General features: G+C 36.1%; 1 protein-coding gene across 2 annotated transcripts in view; it reads right to left on the bottom strand.

The window, feature by feature from the left end:
- Positions 1 to 1,228: 1,228 nt before the first annotated feature.
- Positions 1,229 to 23,397, bottom strand: part of LOC135086571 (G-protein coupled receptor 52) — a 73,425-nt gene continuing 51,256 nt past the window's right edge. The window contains exons 2-5 of one of the 2 annotated variants that reach the window (XM_063981323.1): positions 7,093 to 7,170; positions 4,991 to 5,173; positions 2,815 to 3,071; positions 1,229 to 2,524 (exon numbers count right to left, since the gene is read on the bottom strand). In XM_063981323.1, coding sequence (XP_063837393.1) covers positions 1,928 to 2,524; positions 2,815 to 3,071; positions 4,991 to 5,168 — 1,032 coding nt within the window. In that variant the 5' untranslated portion in view covers positions 5,169 to 5,173; positions 7,093 to 7,170 and the 3' untranslated portion in view covers positions 1,229 to 1,927. Of the gene's footprint in view, positions 2,525 to 2,814; positions 3,072 to 4,984; positions 5,174 to 7,092; positions 7,171 to 23,397 lie in introns of both variants that reach the window. The other variant, XM_063981322.1, reaches the window with a different exon arrangement.

Here is a 23,397-nt window from a genome sequence, read left to right on the forward strand (position 1 = left end):
TAGTTATGGGTCGACAAAAAAGAACGAAAGGTAAGCGCTGCGGGCTTTGTTAGCTGCGGACTTGAATTTCAATGCTCATTATTATAACCATTTTCATTTTTATGCTTATTTTTCTAAGACAATAATTATTTTCAATCTAATTTTAAACAAACAATAATGAATGTTGTTACGTTTAATAAGCTTAACAAAAAATGACACTCTCTAATCTTTACATACTATATTCAGACTTTAAGACGGACGAAACGTGAAGCCTTTTGCATTGCAACTGTTCTACTATACACCATCAAACTGTATATTTAAATAATCGCATAATAAATCTCACGAAATACCTCTACACCGAATATCCTTCTGCACAGCGAACATTTTTCACCGAGGTATTATGTGCCGATACGATAACGCCGCCTAGACTCGCGGCTTACTAAAGTATTGGCAATTTTCGAAGATTGTGCAGATACGGCTTAGCTTGAGATGAGAATTTGAGGTGCTGCTGATTTGGTATCGAGACGACAAGAATCTAAGATGTCCCTGACGGTTTGTGTGTGTTGATGACCAACTAGGTTAAAATAATCAAAATTCGCGGCTGTAGATAAACTAAGTAGTAATCTCTAAAAATATCTCCAGCATAAACCTTGACCGTAAACATCTAACAATGAATTGCCTTTTAATTATTTCTTAAATTGTCCTACTAAGTTAAAAGGACTATTTGCTAGCATAAAAAAACTCTTACAACTTTCAAAGTCGAACGATTTATAAACTTTAGCCGGAGTTGCAACTGTTTATTCACAAATACATTCTAGGTATTCCAAGGGACGTTTTATGCTCTGGAAAATCAAAGTGTGTGATTCTTAGAATTCATACTACCGTTTCTGTTACATAAAATCCTCACCAAAACTAAAAGTAACCTAAAACGTCCAAGTAAGTAAATTAACCTAACGCCAATTATCGTAAAGCACAGCCATGTATTTGAGAAAAATTTGAACACACGATTCCAGGCGATAAATGCTATCCGCGACGTCTCTACGCATTTGCGAGATTATGAGCATGATATTATTTACACATTTTAACATCTACAACAATTACAGTATTTACTTAATCGGAATAAGTTACAACAAAAACAATTCAAAAACAACGTTTGGACAAACCACGAAATAATCCAATTACTTAACAAAAAAGTACTTAAGCAATTAAATAAATATGTGCGCTTATCGTGCTATCTTTTCTTCTGGCATACGATTATTTCGCCGTAATTTAATGACTAACTCTAAAATAAAATTGTGAATTATTCCTCTTTTACGCTTTTTGACCTCAAAATATTAAATTGAGATTCACCGAGATCAAGACAAAATCTACTAAACTATTAAGCTTACAATATCTACTTAATGTAAAATTAACCAATTCTGAAAATGATATGGATTTATTGCGAAATGCATTCAGTTTAGATAACATTTTATTGTCCGAACAAATTGATAAACACCGAGATTCTCTTATTACCTACTACCACAACAATAAGCAATGTTATTTCATGTTTTCTTCATTCATTTCATTCGCTTTACATTATCTAGAAAAAATATTTATTATTTTATATGCTTAACTAGATCTTCGGCTTTTACGAGTATAATAAAATATGTCTCTATGTCTAACCATATATTTTCCATATCGTGAATTTTATGATCACAGTGATTGGTGTACTGTCAGGTAACTATTTGGAATGATCGCGATCTCTATTCGTTTTAAGTTAATTAGCGTAAATGTACCTAGTCCTGAAAAACATATAAACTTTCTAACGTTAGGTAAATTCAGCTCCGACATAAGTCAGTCGGTTCTACAAAGAACATATTCTTGATGTCAACTTACTTTCTCGTCAATCATTTCCATAAATTCTATCTAAAATTTTGTAGCCATTTGTAACATATGTATGACATCAAGTTCAGTCGTCGTTGTCCATGCCGATCAGCTCCGCCTGCAGGCGGCCCTTGGTGCGGCAGCACGCCGTCAGACACAAGATACGCAGCGCCAGCCGAAATTGAGGACTAAGAGAAATCAGAATGACAATCTTCCAAAACGAGTTCATAATACCAAGCCAAACGACGCCGAAATGCAACATCGGTACTTTCAACTCTTGGTCGGTGATGTACTCGTATAACCTCACCCCCGCGTAGGGCGCCCAGCTGAGCCAAAACGTGGTGACCAGCACGAAGCTCATCCAGTGGCTCGGGTTCGAAAGGTTCTCCGCCAGTGCCGTTGCGTACTCCTTGTCGTGGATCGGGGCTCCACTATTCAGCTTGCGTTTCATCGAGAAAATGTAAAAATAGTTATAGACAATGGAGATAACGCTCGGCCCGAGGACAAGGATCCCAAGAGTGGCGGTGTAGGCGTAGGTAGTGCCCCAGTCCAGCATACATATAAAAGTCTCCTTGTCGAAATTGGCCTCTTTTTTGTATCCGAGCAAGGGCGGGCAGCACAACATAGCGGCAGATATCCAAGTGAACACCATCCAACATTGACTTCTTGTGCGGGTTTGTACCTGATAAAATAACTGCATTAGTAAACCATTCATTTTGGAAATAATTATACTATAGCGATCAAATGAGATGAAGTCAACACGAAGTGATTTAGGAAATGACAACTATCGCTCTACATTTGGTAATGGGTCTACTGAAGATGAAACATTAACAGGTTGGAAGGGTTGTGCATTTACATGATCGTTCGAGTGTTACAAAAAGCATGATTTGGTTCGAAAGACTGTATGTTGCTCGTGCTAGTCAGAAGCTGAGAACATTTAAAGCTGATTTAAATATTGAAAAAGATATCTACCGTCGCACTAACCGTCTCATAACGGAGAGGCTTTCGGACTGCTAGGTAACGGTCAACGGATATCCACATGAATGTGTACACTGAGACGGACCAGAGGGTGACCTCGACGTAGCCGGCCAGGCGGCACATGAGGTCGCCGAACATCCAGCGGCCCGTGATGGCCGGGTACACCGACAGCGGCACCACGAACAAACCGCACAGCAGATCGGCCACTGCCAGCGACAGCAGGTAGTAGTTGATCACTTCATTCGACAGACCTGAAAACAAAACGACCAGTAAATTAAACGCTGCCCGATTGTACACAAATTATTTTAATGAGCGACCGGTTTGCACGCGCGCCCATTTCAATTTGCATTGATTCACATTTTATAAACAATGATTTAATTATAAACGTTTACAAGCCCTGTTTTGTTCATCGCTGCACTCTATTAAAGCTATTGTCTGCGTTTTAACGGAATCGTAAATCTGGTTCAATTTGTGACCAAAATGTGCGTTATGATTGGTCTTTGTTTAAACTAATATATGTATCATACATAACTACTTTTGATTTGATAAGTAGGTAATAGTGCTTGTTCAAACTTTTGCAACACAAAATAAAAAATACGTAATCCTCTTCAACATACTTTGTCTTAGTTTTTACCTAATCATTATCTATCTATCTATCTATATAAATAAAAATGAATTGATGTTCGTTAGTCTGATTAAAACTCCAGAACGGCTGGACCGATTGAGCTGATTTTGGTTTTAAAATGTTTGTCGTAGTCGAGTGTAGGTCTAAACGGTGAGCAAATATGCGCGCGATATTGTTTTTCTGTGACAGACAAAATTCCACGCGGGCGAAGCCGCGGGCGGAAAGCTAGTTAAATATAAACTTATGTCTTTATTTAACCCTATCTAGCCCCTGCAACGCGTTGCTATACTAAAGCCCAAGCAAAGATGTTCTCTCGTAATACTAAATACCTCTTTAGTTAAATCATTTAACTTTCGTTGGCTGGGTTTCTTTGACAATAACTTATATCCAAGCGTAGAATATTCAACATTTACTCACAACATAGAATATACACTTAGGTATAAAGCGAATTGTATTCACATAGTATTCGCTTTGCGCTGCGACACAAAGGTGAATGCGGATTTTGTGGAAACCAGAAAATAAACTGCTCTTTGAAATATGCCCCGAGCTAGCAATCTCATATCCAATCAACTGCAGTTTACGGAAGCGGGATTGTACGTAAGCATTCAAAGCGTACGAATCGGTTATTAAGGTTTCCTTAGTGAATTCAAAAATAGGAAACAAATTCGTCCCAACTAGCCTACATTACATTGCACATTACAATACTTAATGCGATACAGCGAAACCCTACGATGCTATCGGATCGGGGTCGATTCAACATCACTTGTGTGTCGTCATTGATACAGTTTTTTTAACACTAGCATTGAGATGAGAAGTAAAAGCCTTCAGAAACTAGGTTGGACGGGGTCAATAGGTGGCATTCCGATCGCAAGATGGAAAAGTTAAGCCGAGAATAAATGTTGGTGGAACAAATGAAAAAGCTTTTACGCTTCTCGTGTTCCTAGATCCTTGTTAGCAGTTGTGAACTCAATCTATTAAGCTTACTTTCTTTCACCAATTACTTTTTATCATCCATTAAAGCTCGGATATCTTTCACTGAAGAGATAGCGAAAGTGAAGTACCATAACCTCACTTAAGACTTGATATTTTATCCTAAATAAGAATACTATTATGTATTACCTATAATAGATAAGATAAGATGTATTACCTACTTTAAGTTTGAATAAACTATGCTCCATCGTCGAAAAGAAGCAAAACCAAAACATGACCGACTTTGATCTCATAAAGCTTAAAATCTTTGCACTCAAAACGTGATAATAATACTCGTATGTATGTATGTGCATATGGAGGTGAAATGGCACCCATAGCTGGCTATTCTCTGGCACTTTTCTCAAATATTATTTAGAAATTTCTGAAACTATATCGTAAAATATACTTACCATACTTTAAGCTAACTCTAAAAAGCAACTACTCTGATTTTCAATTCGAGATAGTCATTTGAAATACTCGTTAACCTTTAATAATCACGAAATGAAAATCAGCGTATGCAAATGGCGTAGGTGGTACGGTACAGATGGATGAACGTGGAATAATACTCACTGTTACCTTTAAAGTTGAGAAAGGAAGCTATTATAAGAAGGTTAGAGACGACGATGGCTACGCCCATGACGGCTATGATGGCGGCCTGCGTGAGCGACTCGATGGTGGCCAGCGGGCTGTCGGCCACGCTGACGTCATCAGCGCCCGCGCCGGCGCCGCGCGCTCCCATCATCCTCGTAGGCATTTCGGCTGCAACAGACCTTGTTACTAAACGATTTACTTGACTTCTTGGCCGCAAAGCGAAGCGTCAAGTACGGTAATTTCGTCCGCGTGTGATATCAATCAAGTGCCTTATCTTTACTGGAACTCTATCGGTCATCTAATATCATTAATAGTTAATACCTATAATTATTTGAATTTTACATTCTATTGACACTGGCTAGCTAAATGTATGTGCAAACCGTACAATGTCATAAAAGAAAAAAATGGTGACCAATGGTCTTTTAGCCACGCTCACGTCGTCTGCGCCTCCACATCATCCTCGTAAGCATTTCGGCTACAACAGACCTCGTTACTAATCGTGGTCTCAGCAATTTTACTGGATCATGTGGTCTCATCATTAATTACTATGTCATTACTTTAATGTTATTTTTACACTGACTAGATATGCAAACCACACGAAGTCGTATTCCTTATAAAAAGACGATGCGGGTGTCGGACTACCGGTTCGAGGATATTGAGACTAGTTGGAACAACCGGGAATGTAGTAATTTGTGCACTACAAATTACCGATATATCTCATAAAAAATGAGCTAAGCACTCTTAGCAACTTGAGATAAAATAACATAAGAATGCAAACATTCATTTATCCTCAGAAAGGCATTTAAATGGCTCTTATACACGTCCCTAACATAACTCTTGAACATTAATTAACACCACCAGAATTTGGGAGAGAAATGTAGGCCAGCATCTAAACTCTCCGCGGCAGTTGTTAGAACAATTGAGTTAGTGGTTGCATTGAATACTACATACCCACAACAAGTGACAGTTGCAGTAATAAGGAATTTCATAAGTTGTCGACTAGTTTAGTAGTTGACAACTGGATATCAGTTGATATTTTGCTAGTTCCGGGTTATGGAGATGAACTGAAAATCTTTAACTACTGCCAATAACCAAATTAATAATCTGACACCTAACTGAAACAATAACTAGGCGTAAGTATATGTTGATTTATAAACTGTTATTACAAATACGTTATGTCTTCAAACAGCATGCTGAACAATGCTGAAAGTTGCCAGTTATTCAGAGTTTAAACTTGCTCTATTAATTAGCATCATAGAATACTTAGTCGGCTCATGGATTAAGAATAGTCTATCTCACTGTACGTATCAGAATATGTAGTTAGATAGGAGCTACACAAACTTACAATCACCTCGTTCAAACTGAATTTCTAAACTCCCACAATCATCTACTCAAAGTCCAATTGGACAATCAAGTAATTTATTTCCAGTAACAAAAGAGAAATGTAATACATTTTAAAGTAGCGTAAAACGACCTAGTATACACATCTAAATATTTCAACGAGCCATGCAGCGCGTGACATTTGACACGCGAGTCGCTTCTCGCGACCACGCGAGGTGGGCGGCACCATAACATTATAAACAGGCTATGTAGTTAACGTGAAATATTAAAGAGCTTTACGTTTGTTTCATCGTTGATATCTAAAAAAGACAATTTTAACAGACAGCGCTTAACTGAGTAAGATCCTGCAAAGTCAAAGCTTTTATTTAGTACTTAGGCCCTTTCCAGGGTGCTTATTCACGTTCCAAATATAGCTTGCCTTACCACCACTTCGGGACAACATTGGGCTGGGAAGAAATGGCGGAAGAAACTCAGTCACCTTTGTCCGCCTCATTTTCAATTAGATGCAGCAAATTCTTACAATAAACAAGATAATAATAATATGTAATGTACTAGCTAGGTAGGTAAAGTCCACGCACTCCTGACATTTAATTGCGGTAGTGGAACAAAGCTTGGCCACATCTTGGCATATCTAAAGTTTCGCTGACGTTTGACGTAAAAAAACACTCCACTGTCGCAAGAACCTAAACTCAGTCAGGCGCGCTATGCCTGTAGCATAAAACAACTAAAATATTTAGAATTCTTACCATTAACTTAATAGAATAAGTGTGTAAGTATACATGTCCGCACCGTCCATGATGTCATAAGGCTGATTTCAAGAGTACCTGTTGAAAGAAAATAGAGTCAACTCAACAATGGATAAAAAAGTTTTCAAATAAATCTTCAAAATAAAATAAGTTCTTATGATTCACCAGTCAACTAAAATAAATTATTATTTAATTATTACAGCGTTATTGACAATTTAATATTACAAACCTATAATGCTATAGCTATTTATTTACTAATGAACATCACTATTGATTGACAGACACACATTTCTATTTTTGTTTTTGCCACGCGAATCTTTTACGGTTAAAGGGTTTGTAATGAACGCAATTTACCAAATTAATTTGTCTCTAGGTTTATTAGAGTCCAGTACTGCCTATTGTCGACTCTATTGTAACCTTGCTAACTAACCACTCTAAAAAAGCCTAATATATTTTCAGGTAACCATTAACCTCGTTCCAGTCCTAATTCATTCTGCTACTAATGCAACAGGGTTACTAGGGCATCATTGGCCAATTTTCTACCTGTTAATTGTTATTTAATTGGGCTGTCGTGTTTCCATTAAGCTAGTCTAAATCCGCGGCGAAGTCTCATCTGTGTTGGCTGTGGAATTAGTTCGGAACACGGCAGCTTGTCCCATTTCCCTCTAGGCCGTTGACTTTCCAGATGCTATCTAAAGCCTTCATTTCTATTTCGGATACGGCAACGTAACACTTTCACTTAGTAGAACGGCAACTTGTTGTTTAACTTAAGGCCGTTTTTGATCAGCAGTTATGTCAAGAATTGTTGTGACCAGTGGTTATTATCTAAATATAAGTCATCAACCCGACGATAACTATGGTTTAATTAGTCACACAGAAATAACACTGTGCTGTTCAAATCAATATAATCATATTCACACACGACAAGCAATGAACGCGGACCAACTTTGCGAGCAGGTATTCATTATCTCCAATCTTTCATCTTTCGAGACGCGAGCATACAGTGTGAGTCACGTTAAAGTGTACATATGAAAATAGATGAAACTAGACCCATTTTTATCGACAAAAAAGAGGTCAAAAATTTTTGAGATTTTTTTTTAATTTTTTATAGATTTTTTTTTCTTCCAATTACTTATTGTAAAGAAAACGTAATAATTTTTAAACCAAGGGGTATATCCTGATAAAATAAAAACAGTAATAATTCTAAATAACAGGCAATACTAAAAAAATACATGAAATACACAAAAAAGGCCAACAAATAATAAAAAATGATACGTTTTGAAAAAAATCTGCTTTTAAATTCGTGTTTTTTTGGTTATTTGATAAATTTCTCCAAAAAATGCCCCTATAACGGGTGGTTTTTATTACTTTGTATTATTCTCTATCGTATTACCTTCGTAAAACCAAAAATCGCATGTCTCTATCCCTATCACAACGTTTGCAATGATCGTTTGAACTAAGCCTCTCCGGGCGCGCCATTCAACGCTTCGTTAACAACGAAACTGAAAATGGCTCTAGATTTGTAATTTTGATAAAGACAAGTTAGATTTCAAATAAAAACCAAAGATTTCGAAGTAAAATAAGCATTTTAGTTAAAATTAAAATTGTGTCTACCTGTAATAATGTTGTGGCAGGCCTTTGTTCAAACGATCATAACAAATGTTGTGATAGGGATAGAGACATGCGATTTTTGGTTTTACAAAGATAATACGATAGAGAATAATACAAAGTAATAAAAATCACCTATTATAGGGGCATTTTTTTGAGAAATTTATCAAATAACCAAAAAAATACGAATTTTTAAGCAGATTTTTTTCAAAAAGTATCATTTTTTATTATTTGTTGGCATTTTCTGGGTATTTTATGTATTTTTTTAGTATCGCCCGTTATTTAGCATTATTACTGTTTTTATTTTATCAGGATATACCTCTTAGTTTAAAAGTTATTACGTTTTCTTTACGAGAAGTAATTGGAAGAAAAAAAATTCTATAAAAAATTAAAAAAAAATCTCAAAAATTTTTTGACCTCTTTTTTGTCGATAAAAATAGGTCTAGTTTCACATATTTTCATATGTACACTTTAACGTGACTCACACTGTATATTAAAACTTTAATAAAATCCGAAGGCAAGTGTCCTACTTTATCAAACACGTAGCCTTTGCTTAAAGGACGCTGAAGATATCTTGGAACTAGGTTACCGTCTTTTAGACCCAGAGGAGATAATAAAAACGATTTAGTCACTCATGCGGTAGCGGTTTATTCCCGGGTACGTAATCCCGGTACTAGTCGTACGTATCGCAGGTTTCGCCGTACTAAAGCCGCCACTATTCCCTAGCGATCCAACAAATACGCCAAAGAAGTTTAAAGCTGTAAAACATTTTGCCTTCTCAAGAAGCACATAGCAATGGACAAGTTTCAAATTTTTTTCTTTTAATAAATCTTGAAAATATAAGTAAAACTAATAATAATATTATAAAAAAATAATGAAAATATCTCTACAAATACAAAAGTTACAGGGCCCTAAAGTTGCGCATAACAAATATTCGCGCCATTTTGATCGGTGACACGACAGTCATTCGGAGTAGGAAACAGTAAATCACCCTTGGTCCAGTGCTGTTGACAAATCCATTTATTTTTAAAATCTAGTAGTTTTTAATTTTTCAGCCAGGTCACTCAAGATTATTTCTTAGTAAAATTGGGTAACCTTTTTTGGCATATCTAAGACCTGACCATATTTAAAAAGAAAAAGAAGACTTTGACATTATAGTGTCATTCTCGACAATGCTTCAGGGGTAGTAAACATTGTGATTGAAACTTGAACAGGTGGCATGACGTCACGGCACCGCCTATGTTTAAGTTCCACGTGAAAATATGGAGGTAATTTAAATAATTAATTTCTCAGCCATTGCTTGATGGATTTCAAAAATAACTTCACCGGCATTTTAGTTTTGGTCTATATTTTAATCCCATTCAGTGAAATCTAATGTTTGCAACATCACGAAACTTCTCCATTATTTATTTAAGGTAAAAAATTACATTCGTATGTTTAAAAATGGTGAGGTCAAATTCTGGGACGAATTAAGCAAAGATAAGTAATGTCCAACCTGAAAAGACGGTTTAGGGGGCGTCCATAAATTACGTGAGACTTTTAGGGGGGGGAGGGGGTCGACGAAAACCTCACTAAATCTCACGTGGGGGAGAGGGGGGGTCTCGGAAAATATCACGTAATTTTTCCCGCAAGAAATAGAGTAAAATTGCCAGAAAACTGGGTTATTGAAGTAAAAAAAAATTTTTTTTTATGATGATATTGACAATTTATTCTAAACCGTCTAATCAAATTAAACTAAAAATGCATCCATCTGCATTTGTGATCACTAAAGATGCAGATTAAATGTCGAAATTAAGAAAAATCGAAATTAAAAAAAACGTCATCGGCATCGCTATTGTGTAAAAAATTGGCCAAGTGCGTGTCGTGCCACGCGCAGTGTAGGGTTCCGTAGTTGTCTGTCGTTACCACAATATATTTCAGAAGCAAGCAATTACTTCATCTAAAGTCACTTTTCATATTTTTTCTAAGGAATTTTTACTGGTTAAGAAAGGATAGTGCCAGGGTCTGGACCAAGTGTTGCCCAGAATCATCATAGTGCATTTTGTTCCTCAGGCCTATCTATACTAATGTGTAAACCGAAGCGCACTGAAATCTATTCCTGGAGTTATGAGAAAAAAAGAGTTTTGTTTTGAATTATTTACATACAAAATAACTTCTTGCTTCATTTTGGAATAGTTTCCAAGCGAAATCTCGGACAGACAGACAGACAGACAGACATATCGAAACTATAAGGGTTCCTTGTCAGGACTACGGAACCCTAAAAAATGACATTACATACTTAGGAAAATATTATGTAGGTATTCGTAGTTAAAGTAACCAATAGTCAAATTTGACAGATGTTAAATGACAAGTTGTTAAATAACAGAAAAAAATGTTTTTATAACAATGTTTAACTTGAATTTTAGTACAGTCGCGGAATGAAAACGTTCGTCACCTTAGTGTCGGTTTTCGCTTGCACTAATAGGTACTGTGAGAGTCAAACCTGCCAACATAACAGTGCAAGAAACAGTGCTGCTAACATTTAAATAAATATGACGTTTGCTAACGAATAAGGTTTTGCTTGTTTATTTTTCTATCCCATCAGTGCAATGCAATGATGACATTGACCAATTGACAATAGTTTTTTTTATTTAAAAGAAATAATAATGGCAGTTTGAACCAACAAGAAGGTTTTAGTTTATCAATCATAATAATCATCTTGACAAGATAAATCGTCAAACAACTTTGATCTGAATAATTTTGAACTTTACTGTTAAAGAACAGTTAAAGATTATTTTCTCTAACTCGAGATTATTCTGTAACATAGTTTCAAAAGGTAATATGTGCTCGCGATTCGTTGAAGGAATCAATTTGAAAACTGACGAACCTTTTCATTCCGTGACTGTACATTTTTTAACTATTAGTTTACATTTTATTAATATTTAACCATTAGTAGCAAAATTTAACAATTAGTTATTTTAACTATGAATCAAAAAACTGGTCCTAGGTTGAAGCAATTGCTTGTCTTACTAAACGACGGGAAGTTACGGATCCCTGCACTGCGCGTGGCACGACACTGGGTTACTGATTTTTTCATATAAATCTAATAGAATCGAAGCATAGATATTGCAAAATAGGCATTTTATTAAATATCACGTGAGATTAGGGGGGTGGGGGAGGGGGTTAGGCAAAATCTCACCAAATCTCACCAAGGGGGGCGGGGGGGTTTAAAAATGGCCAAAATTGTCTCACGTAATTTATGGACGCCCCCTTATTGAAATTAATTAAGAGCTACGAGTATCTTCAACTCAATCATCTTAAGTAATGTGCTACGAATAATTTACGTTTTTGTGATTCTTATGTTGTAATTCAAATAGCGCTTACAATAATTACCAATAGGTTTGAACGACACTTCGTCGTGCTCCCAGCTTGTGTACACATATCAACACTCAGCAATACTACAATAATAGTCGTACATGCCACTGTTAACGACACAATACTGAATGAGGTAGAACCTACCTCAATCAATTAGGTCTAGGTCGCTTTTGTCTTATAATTGCCTAGTCACCGGCGCGTACGGCTATCTGTCACCGGCTGTCGATCTTAATTACTGTTATTGATTGAGTTTTAATGGCATTGCCTCACACATACAATAAAAGAGATACAGTAGTACGACAGTAAAAATGTACTTTATCATATTGATGCAGAGTTAGAGATGTTCGTAGCATCAGAACATCGTCATACTCGTACATAACTTGTTAGCGCGTCTTGCAATTACTTATTGCCTTCACGCTGTTGCATTCTAAAGTGGCAAATCAAGAAGCAAGTTACTGTCGTGAGATGCTCGTCTCTATAAACTGTTTATTTGCCGAAATTATAACTAGTTTATTATCATTATCTACAGTTAACGTTCAGAATAAATTAAAAACACAAATTCTCCACTTTTTAGAATAGGTAAAAACCATAGCTGGGCATTAACTCGTTAATCGTTAATTAACGAAGTTAACATTTCTATTAACGGATTAACTTTTAAGTTAACTTTAAAAAATGTTAACGGACTCGTTAACTTCCGTTAAATTATCCTAAGTCCGTTAATCGTTAATCTAGTACCTACTATTTACCAAAAAGATAAAAGCATGCACGCTGAAAAACGCTAGAAAAACGGGTTCTGACAAGTATGTTCGGGCTTCCAGAACTTCCAGAACCCAAAACAACAGTTTTCATAACCTGATCACTAACGACACTTGTTAGTATGTGTGGGACAACTCTTGCAACTGAATTTAAACCAGTTTTCCTCAACCGATTGAGCTGTGGTATTCTTATGTAAGTACGATTACAATGCAATGTTATGGTACCATTGAGCTGGTCAGATGATGGAGTCATGAGGTGGCCATAGGAACTCCTAAATGAAACGGCGGCATCGCATCGAATTTGGATTCGTTGGATTTGTCTTTTCGAGCACTTTAGTACTAGATGATGTCCAGGGCGTCCTGATGATGGAGTCAGGAGGTGGCCATGAATTCCTAAACGAAAGGGTGGAAACTTATCGAGTTTGGGTTTGCTGGATTTGTCTTTTCGAGCACTTTGGTGCTAAATTGTATTGTAATTGAACCAAAGCTCTGAGATTAAAAAACTTTTTTAAAAACAAGCTTTTATTCTGAAATGCAGTTGTACTAAAACGAAAAAAATAATTGTAGGTACTTAAGCAAGGTTCAAATAATTTTCGAAAGCTTGTAGCGCAATCATAAAAGAGGAATAAATTCCATGCGCGATACAAGCTTTCGAAATTATTTTAAACCTTGCATACAATTATTTTTTCGTTTTATTATCATGTGTTAACGGATTAACGATTAACGTTAACTTCCGTTAAATCTTGCGAAATGTAACGTTTTAACGTTTAACGAAGTTAATTTTTTAATTAACGGTTTAACGATTAACGAAGTTAACTATTTGATTAACGGTGTCCAGCTATGGTAAAAACATTGTTCCCTGGATGAAACAGAGATATTTCAATCTATTTCAGTCTCTAGCAAACGGTAAAATCGTGTTTTGTTTAAGAATATACGAGTACCTTCCGGATTAAACGTTATAAATATCGTTTCTGTCCTTGATTATTTCCGACGTGCCTTGAGAATAGATTCAAAGGAAACAAAGAAAATACATTGCGACTTAAAAGGAAAACTAGATAAACGGATTTAAGCTATGTGACGGATTTTACAAGAGATACTTCAATGTGTTTGCAGAGAAAAGAAAACAGAATTAAATGTGGAAATATTGTAGGACAGCTATTACTGTTTTAGATGCTTTGTGAACCTTTGGCACGTCCTTTTTCTGTAGATGTTAAAATGAGATCATGCCTTCAACAACTTTTAATGAACTGAACTTCAGATTTGAAATAAATGCGAACGTTTGTGTGAATATTTATGGATGTATGTTTCCTACTCTTTCACGCAAAAACTACCGAACGGATTTTGATGAAACTTTAAAATTTTATTTAAGCTATAATTAATACTGATCTGTGACAAGCTAAATTTCACGCGGGCGAAGTCGTGGGCAAAAGATAGTTTAAAATAGATCACAGTGGGTATTCTGAGATGAATGTTTGTGGCAAGAACGTGACAAATACTCGTCACTTCAAGGAATGATATTCATGTATGTAGACGGTGTGCGAATTGGGCGAGCGTCTAGGAAAAGTCGTAACCCAAAATTCAGTCGCGCGCTCCCCTGTGCGCGTCTCGCTATTGACGCCGCGGTGGTCTGGCGGGCGGCACAGCCAGGGTTGCCAACTGATACAAATATACAAAATAATACATAACTACGTATTAAGTTGACTATTTAAACTATGGATTTTTCTACTAAGGAATTTATGTGTATTTTTTGCATTCTAAATTGACTAGAATTTCTAAGATCTATAATTAAATTACTTAGCGTCACCTAAGTTATCTTTAATTTAAGATCTTCAAGCGAGAGTTTAGACAGGTGATGAGCGGTAAGGAGTTAACTTTTCGTGGTATCAATGAAGTGGTTAACGTTAATTAATTAAATGGGCCCTCAAGATAAGTAGGTATTATGTATGAGTTGATAAAAAACTTCCCGAACCTACGTCAATTTCTGCGATAGACTTTTGGCTTATTCTTAGAGGGTAAACAAAGCGTGTTTAGAAGTTGTCACCCCTGCACGTGGCGCCGCCACTGCTCCAAGTGCGCATGACGGAGGGAGACTTATCCCTCAAGATCAGCCTACTTACAGAATCTCCCAGCCAGCCGTACAGTTGGATTGCTATACACTAACTTACTATAATAACACCAGAGTACGAAGTCATTTACCTTTATTAAACTTGCATAGGTATAAAGTCAATCGAATATAAATCATTCATTCATAATTTTGAACTAATGGAATCAAATTTCACGATAAGAGGATTCTCTCCCAGCTCGATTGTTGTAAGGGGATTAAAGCGTAGTTCAGAGAACTGCAAACCGCACGCCGCGGTCTATAGAACTATCAGACCTGCTTCGGCAAGTGTTTAAGCAAATTATCGGCGCGAACTTCGGTTTGTCTTCGATATCAATTTAATAAAGAAGTTAGTTAAAGGGTCTCATTTGATCTTTACTTGATAATTAAAAGTAAATATGCTTATTCTTCCTAATGAAGTCGCTATAATAGCACTTATTGCAAGCCTTACCTACGCCTCATACTAATATTATAAAAGCTAAAGTAACTCTGTCAGTCTGTTACAAAGGCGAAAGGTACGAGCAAGCATAGTTTGAGATCTAAGGAAAACAGTTTTATCCCGGTGTTAAGCGGGATAAAACTGTTTTCCTTAGATAGTTTTCCTAACCTAACCTAACCTACCCCTTTAAAAACGCGATAATGTTTTTCAAAGATAAACTGAAATTGAATCGGTTGAAGCTGCGGACAATAGCTAGTTATTTATTTCGTTCGTTCGTTCGTTTCAGCCAAATGACGTCCACTGCTGGACAAAGTCCTCCCCCAAAGTATTTATTTATTTAAAGACTTTATTGCACACACATAAAAATGATCAGCACAAAAAGGCGAGCTTACCTAATGCCAAGTGGCATTCTCTCCCAGCTGACTTTGGGCAAAACAGAGAATTTGAGTAGGCGGTGCTAAATAAGTAGCTGCTTAAATTTATACCAATATAATACCTACATAAAATATTATAATATACAGGATGTTTGGTAAATGGGTATATGAGCCGACACTAGCCCATGTTAACATGGGCATATAAATGGTATGGTGAAGTCAGAAAATTGATATCTTCATTTTAATTATTTTAATTTTCATACAAATCGGATTTTATTAAATTTATTTTGTATGAAAAAAAAAAATTATGATATCAATTTTATGACTTCACCATACCATTTATATGCCCATGTTAACCCTTATTCAAATGCGAGCTGGTATGCATTTTTTTTACAAAGTTGAAGTGGATTTTGGGTAATTGTGGGTCACTTATTTCATATTTTTGATCAAAATTTATAAAAAAATAGGGGAAGGGGTAGTTTTTTGGGTGGTAAATAATTTACCATTATCCATTCATGACTACCAATTATTAAATGTTGGTGGTAAAATAGTTACCATTGTCCGTCTTGGTTTGTTTTTGGTTCTTGACTAGTGACTTCCTCTTGGTTCTACCTATATTTTATTAAATATTTTGGGAATGAAAATTTTTTATTGTTTTTATAAAAAATATATTTGTTAATATTAGTTATTATGCTTACAATTATTATTCTTACCTTGAGTCTGAAACTAACAATTCACTAATTACGTAACGTCAAAACGTTAATATAAAAAGAACTTAAAATTTCTCCAAATATTTATTTAGTTTTATTTGTGCACATACAAAAAACAACAGTTTTTTTTATATATCATCAAACTTTTGTCATGACGGGATCGGACAGTGGTAAACTATTTACCACTTCTTTAAAATGTCTAAATTATATGAATAAATCAATTGCAGACGCTGCCTATAAGTGAGATTATACAATAAATGTTATAGTTTAGGAATTTAAATCGAAAAAACACTTATCAGAATTTTCGTTGAACAAAGTTTCAAAAATACCAAAAACGCGCGCTAAAAACTTGAAATTTTTCACAACAAAACCGTTTGGTTGACTTTGACATTACCTGACAGTGACAAATGACGTTGAAAAGTTGTAAAATGGCATAGATAAGTAAAAAAATATATTTAAAAATATAAATAAGTGACCACGATATCTTTAAGTATTACCATATCGAATATTAGGATCCTTTTTTAAAAGTAAACGAAGTGGTAATATATCTACCTTTATTTGAATAAGGGTTAACATGGGCTAATGTCGGCTCATATACCCATTTACCTAACACCCTTCCTATGCTACGCTTAAATACGCTGTATTTTCAGTTCGTTCCTCTCTTGTAGTTTATTCTGTCTATATTTTTCGTAATAACATTTCGCTGCCACCAAAAGCGTATTGTTTTCGAATAAAAATGTATTTAACGAATAATAAAAAGTACCTTTTATCTCATTGTTACTCTAATTCGTTCCTAGAGGCAAACTTTCACATTTTATACAAGGTAATTTCTAGAACTGGTGACCCGATTCTAGGAAACCAAAAGAAAGCTCGTGCGATATTCCGGTGTTAAAAGCAGCTTTGCATTAAAAATACACTGTAAAAGACAGGTAGGTAAAAACTGAAACGATTCTTAGGACACCAGAAAAATGCTGTCATGGAAAAATTTCCACTATCCACTTTATAAATATATTTTGTGAGGAAGAAGATAAATTGAAGAAGGGCCTATTTTATCTAATTAGGGTCATAATTATGCATGGACTTAAGAGGTAAAAAGGACTCTCAAAGATATAGGAACTAAATAACTATAATGCCTGTCTGTGGATCTTTTTACAGCCAAAGACTCATATAGGATTGGTTATAGGTATACCTACTGGGTCTGCGGCTGCGACCTATCTAAGCTGTAAAAATATTAAGCTGGGCTAGAATCTTAAATCTTTATAAGAGGCAAGAATTAACGCACAAGTAAGAGTAAAGGATCCAAAAATGGACATTGCAATAAGAAGGTATGGGAGAACATTGTATTAACTCATGTCTCATTTACCTAAGTATATGCTAATGTAAAGAAAAGAAAAATAACTTTCGCCAGGAAGACTTGATAAAATAATAGTGAAATTCGTAAAATTCACCCAAGGCCCATCCTTGAATTAGCATCAGGGCACGTCTTGCATCTACTAAAATAACTAAGTGGATATTTATCGGGACAACACCAACGTAATTGGTCCTGCACCGTAATTGGACTGTAAGCCCTGCAATATCTGAATTGATGAGCAGGGACGGCGTCCATCAACAAAATTACAATTAATCCCTAAGTTTTCATTTTCTACTGTTTGCATTCATATTATTTTTAGCTGAACAATAATTTATCACAACGAAATTCTTATCTCTAGCCAATTTTATCAGACAAAAATTACAGAGTATGTATGTCAACGTGAAATTGTGAACTCTGTCAGTTTATAATATAACGCGTTAGATTGTAAACTAACAGTGGGTTAGGTTAGGTTAGATTGTAATTTAACTACGTCAAATTGTAATCTGACGGAATTTACAATTTTACGGTGACATCTACATATTTCAAAAGAAACACTTGCTCACTTATAAAAATCCGAAAAAAAAAAACGACCAACAACTATGACATACATTCACTAACCAGATTAGTTTAGTGCTTCAAAAGAAATTTCTTACATAGGTACGAGTATAACTTAAACGTTCCAAGTACCTAACTACCTACTGACGAACCAAGCAACAACTATGACTGGATTTTACTCATCATAATAATATGACCAGCTCTAAAATGTCATTAATATTGTTTGATCTTAGAAAGTGACATCCAAACATTGAGATATAATGTACTACGTACTAGAGAAGACATGTCAACTAGACTGTTTCTGGCACGCAAACAGGTCCATGGACCGAAATTCAATTAGTATGTGCTCAGCGGTTGCTGTGACAACACGCTTGAGTGCAGTTTTGTTTTTTGAAATATGCCATCCTATAGACGTAAATACTGTTCAAATAACTCCAGATACATATTAAGTAAAAATCAAGGAATGACTTTTTACCATTAAGTTGTACATTTATGCACTTTAAAACACTAATTTAATTTTAATTTGTTAATTATAAGGTGTCACCGCGGCGGCAGCCATTTTACGAAAATTTCAAAGAATAAAAATCGCAGACTTGACACTGACGCATAAATTAGTATACGAAAGGAAGGTTAAATACAGCAATAAAAAGATTTTTTTAAAGATTATAAGCACTTTGTATTGCACAAATTACTAATAGTCCCGTCCAGCCCCTTGTGTTAAGCTAAATAAGCTTGGGTTAGATACGGGTGGGCTCACACAATAGTCGTGCGGCATCATGGATCAAACTTGTTTGAATCTCACTGCTGTTGTTCGTATGCGACTGGTTAGTTAGTAAATCACCCTAATTATTGACACCTAGCTCACGAGATAGGCTAAAATTATAATAATTGTACAGTGTGTCTGGTCACCAGTGTCCGACCCGTTAGGGCGCAATAATATGATCAATTTAATCGACAAATCCAGTATTAAAAAATTACAGCTATTTTAATTTTTTTAGTTTCTGAGTCCGGATGGATTCATTTATTTACCAAATCTACCGATGTACAGGACCTATGAGTATAATAGTGATTCGTTCGACAGCTGAAAAAGTAAGCAATACGTTGTCATCAAAAGCTTCCATTTAAATTTCTTAGAAACACTTGAACGTAAAAAAATGATGCTTCTTTTTAGATTTTTCAATGTTACAAAAAAACTAGAAAGTTTTACATTTTTAGATGCACTAAGTCATTACCTAAAAACTGATATACCTTGGCTTTAAATCAACTAGTCTAGGTGCTAGCTACACAGGAGATGCAGCGGTGAAAAGGAGAGGTGGGAATAGTCCCGTAACTTCTACCTCACAGCTATTATACGTGTACTCAACCACTGAGATAGTTAACAATAGAGACAATAAAATAACTGAAAGTTTCTGACTTTCAGTTATTTTATTGGTTCTGGAATGAAGGCGTGGGTCATCCCTAGCTTTGTTCCTACCGTGACGAGTGGGAATTTTTCTAAAATCTCAAGATGGACTGACTGAAGATAGCAGGAAGACGCTGGGTGCAGGCCACTATCAACTGGGCGATGTGGAAATCATTAGAGGAGGCCTTTGTTTAGCAGTGGACGTCCAGTAGCTAAAATGATGATGACGATGTTTCCTTACAGTATCCAATTCAATAGGCAGAAACTAAACGTAAACGAAGTGTCGCCTCTGTAATGGTATCATTATCTATAACTCATAATATTTCGTGCGCTGTTGGATGACAGTTTTAAACTAGAGATGGGTAATTTTTTTATCGAATTAGAAAATACCAGTTAACGATTCTCAAGGCGATTATCGATTACATTAGATTTTAATCGGGTAGAAAAATAATTAATGGCTTAAGCATCAGTATGAAGCCCATGTACGCACTTGTAGCACAAGTAACACGATTAGCCTCAGTCCCCTCAGTTGTGAATTCGGAATCGCCAGTTGTAATTTTAAAATCGCATCACAGAGTGAAGTAACTAACACCAAAAAACGGCAGAGCGAAGTGATTTCGAATGTTTCAACTGCTACGTTTTGTCACTTGTCTAGGAGGGCTAATTTTAGTCTAAGGGAGGGGAGCTTAGATTACATTACAGGAAACGCACAATATAATAAAAGAAAATAATGTAAGTAGCTGAACCTTTTTGCTATTGAGCACAATGAAAATTTAACACGATTTAGCCGATTTGTTTATTTTCACAATCGATTCACAATGTCTATGATGAGGCGACCGCAGGAACGTCACTATTCGTGCAATCCTATCAATGAAGTACGACATTTTCTGGTGCAGATTTTATCGCCATAAATTATGAAACTTGATAGTCATGGATTTGACTGACAGCTGTCCGTCAAATTCCCGCCCCGCACCCCGCACTGTACATATCGTCACCGTCGTGGCAGAATTAAATAACTGACAAAACCAAAGTTGCGAGATATTCACGATTTTGTGATTTTTTTCGTTAAAAATGGCGATAACTTTTAAGGGTAAAAATATTTTACCGTCGGTCTTTTGATATTTTATACAGCAAATTTACCTTTATTAAATCAATATTATTCGATGATGTTATTTTGTATTATTTTAAATAAAAAAAATAAAAATGTAATTATCTAGTTTTGCCACAACCGTATTTTACAACTAAGTTGCAGTTATTTAGTTTTTGCATGTCACTTATTTAGTTTTGCCACAACCAAGGTATTACAAAAACGAATATTTCCATTGAATAAGTACACTTGTTTAATTTTGCCACACTTTTATTGACCTAAATGTTGATTTATTCATTTTATTTTATTTGTTTTGTTAATGCGATTTTAGTCAAAATCTGTAAAATTGTTAAATAATACTAGAATATACCTACTTATTAAATACTTATAAATGTTTAACAAATTGGTATGGTAACTATCAACATCAGATTCCTATAACATTGAAATTAAATTGAAAGAACCAACATCAAAATGAATATCAAAATTAAAATAATCCAAAAACAATAAAACTGTAATAGGGATATCTCCCTAGGGATCCATAGGGATCCCTTACCCTCAACGTCATGGCAGAACGACGTTCAATGTCATTGCAGATCTCCGTTGACGCTAAGGCACATCGGCAGCTCAATAGACAGATATGGAAGTCCTTGCGACATGATGTTCGCAACTTTAATACAAATAGTATTAAAGAGGCGATAGAGCGGAACCAAGGCTCGAAAGTGTTCGCTAGAGACAACTCTATTGGGCGAAGCTAGCTGACGAAGCTGAAGACTGCGGAAGGTGGTGTAACGCCAACAAAAGCCGAGGTTCTGGGTGAGATTGAAAAGTTTTATGGACAGCTATATACCTCGACGAAGATATTGTGGATATCAGCATTATCAGCATATACGAGATTAGGATGGCTCTCAAACACCTAAAGAACAACAAGGTACCGGGTCATGACGGGATTACCTCGGTCCTTCAGAGACTATTTAACTTCGTCTTACTCCAGGGAACAACGCCAGAGGCATGGAACAGAAGCGTGGTGGTACTCTTCTTCAAGAAAGGGGATGAAACCTTACTGAAGAATTACTGACCCATCTCGCTTCTGAGTCATGTCTACAAGCTGTTTGCGAAAGTTATCACGAATGATCTCGCGCGTAGGTTCGATGACTTCTAGCCTCCCGAACAAGCCGGTTTCTGAAAAGTGTCGGTACATATCGAGGTGCTGAAGTGCTTGTACAGAAACGCCACCATGTTGGTCCGAGTACAGTAGTGGAGTACGAGGGCGATTCCTCTGCAGCGAGGCATGAGGGAGATGTTATATCTCCGGATCTCCGAAACTATTCACCGCTGCATTGGAAGACGCTTTCAAACTCCTTGAATAGAAAGGATTCGGCACAAACATCAACGACGAGTACATCATTCAGCTTCGGTTTGCCGACGATATTGTGTGGTCATGGCAAAATCACTGGAAGACCTCGGCACAATGCTCGAAGACCTTAGTCTCCCAAAAGGTAGGCCTTCGGGTGAACAACATGGAAAAACGAAGCTTTTGTCGAAAGCTTTTGTTGGTTAGGAGCTCGAATCTTGAGATTGTTGACAAGTATGTCTACCTCGGACAAACGTTTCAGCTAGGTAGAGAAAGAGGTCGAATCCAACTCGGCTGGGTAGCATTCGGGAAACTACACAACATCCTTTCGTCCAAAATATCTCAGTGCCTTAAGACAAAAATCTACAATCTGTATGTGTTACCACTGATGACGGCTCGGGAACGCGGCCTCTTACTCAAGTTGCACAGCGTGCTTTGAAGAGGGCTATGCTCAGTTTTTCTGTACAAGAGACAGGGCACATTAGTACGCAGAACTGACAGACGATGGGGCAGCAAGGTTCTGGAGTGGAGGGCACGTACCGAAAAGCACAACGTGGACTTCATAAAGGTAGCAGGAAAGCACTGGATCCAGACCGCTACCAGCCGGTCATATCGGAAATCATTGGGGGAGGCCTATGTTCGGCAGTGGACGTCCTATATGGCTGAAATGATGATGATGATGAAGGTTTAACATCTGAGTAATGAACATTGAAATTAAAAGTAACATTTAAAGTAATGTTACAAAAATGAAATAAATCAAAAACACAATTTGTACGAGTATTTTGAAGCAATGTTTCGGATTGAGTTGTGGCAGAATTAAATAAAGTCACTTATTGACTTTCTTAGTACAAGTATTTTGAAGCAATGTTTTGCAGTGAGTTGTGGCAGAATTAAATAAAGTCACTTATTCAGTTTTGCCAGGTAAATTTTACAACAAACAGAGTTGTAATTTATGGTCAATAGTTTCACTAAACTGAAGATATCTTTGGAAATATCATAGATATTGCCACGAGAGTAAGACCAAAATATAGGTAACACTTTCTACTATACAAAAAGTGGAAAAAGTGATTTTTGTCAAAAGTGTCAGTTATTTAATTCTGCCACGACGGTGACGATATTTTGTTCGCGATCTTCAATGCATCCAAAGTACGTTGACTATTATTTTTACTTGACTGACCGTAAATAAAATAAAGAACCTAAACATGATTAAGTGACCTG

The sequence above is a fragment of the Ostrinia nubilalis genome, chromosome Z, assembly GCF_963855985.1.
Source record: "Ostrinia nubilalis chromosome Z, ilOstNubi1.1, whole genome shotgun sequence".
In the NCBI taxonomy this organism is placed as follows: domain Eukaryota; kingdom Metazoa; phylum Arthropoda; class Insecta; order Lepidoptera; family Crambidae; genus Ostrinia; species Ostrinia nubilalis.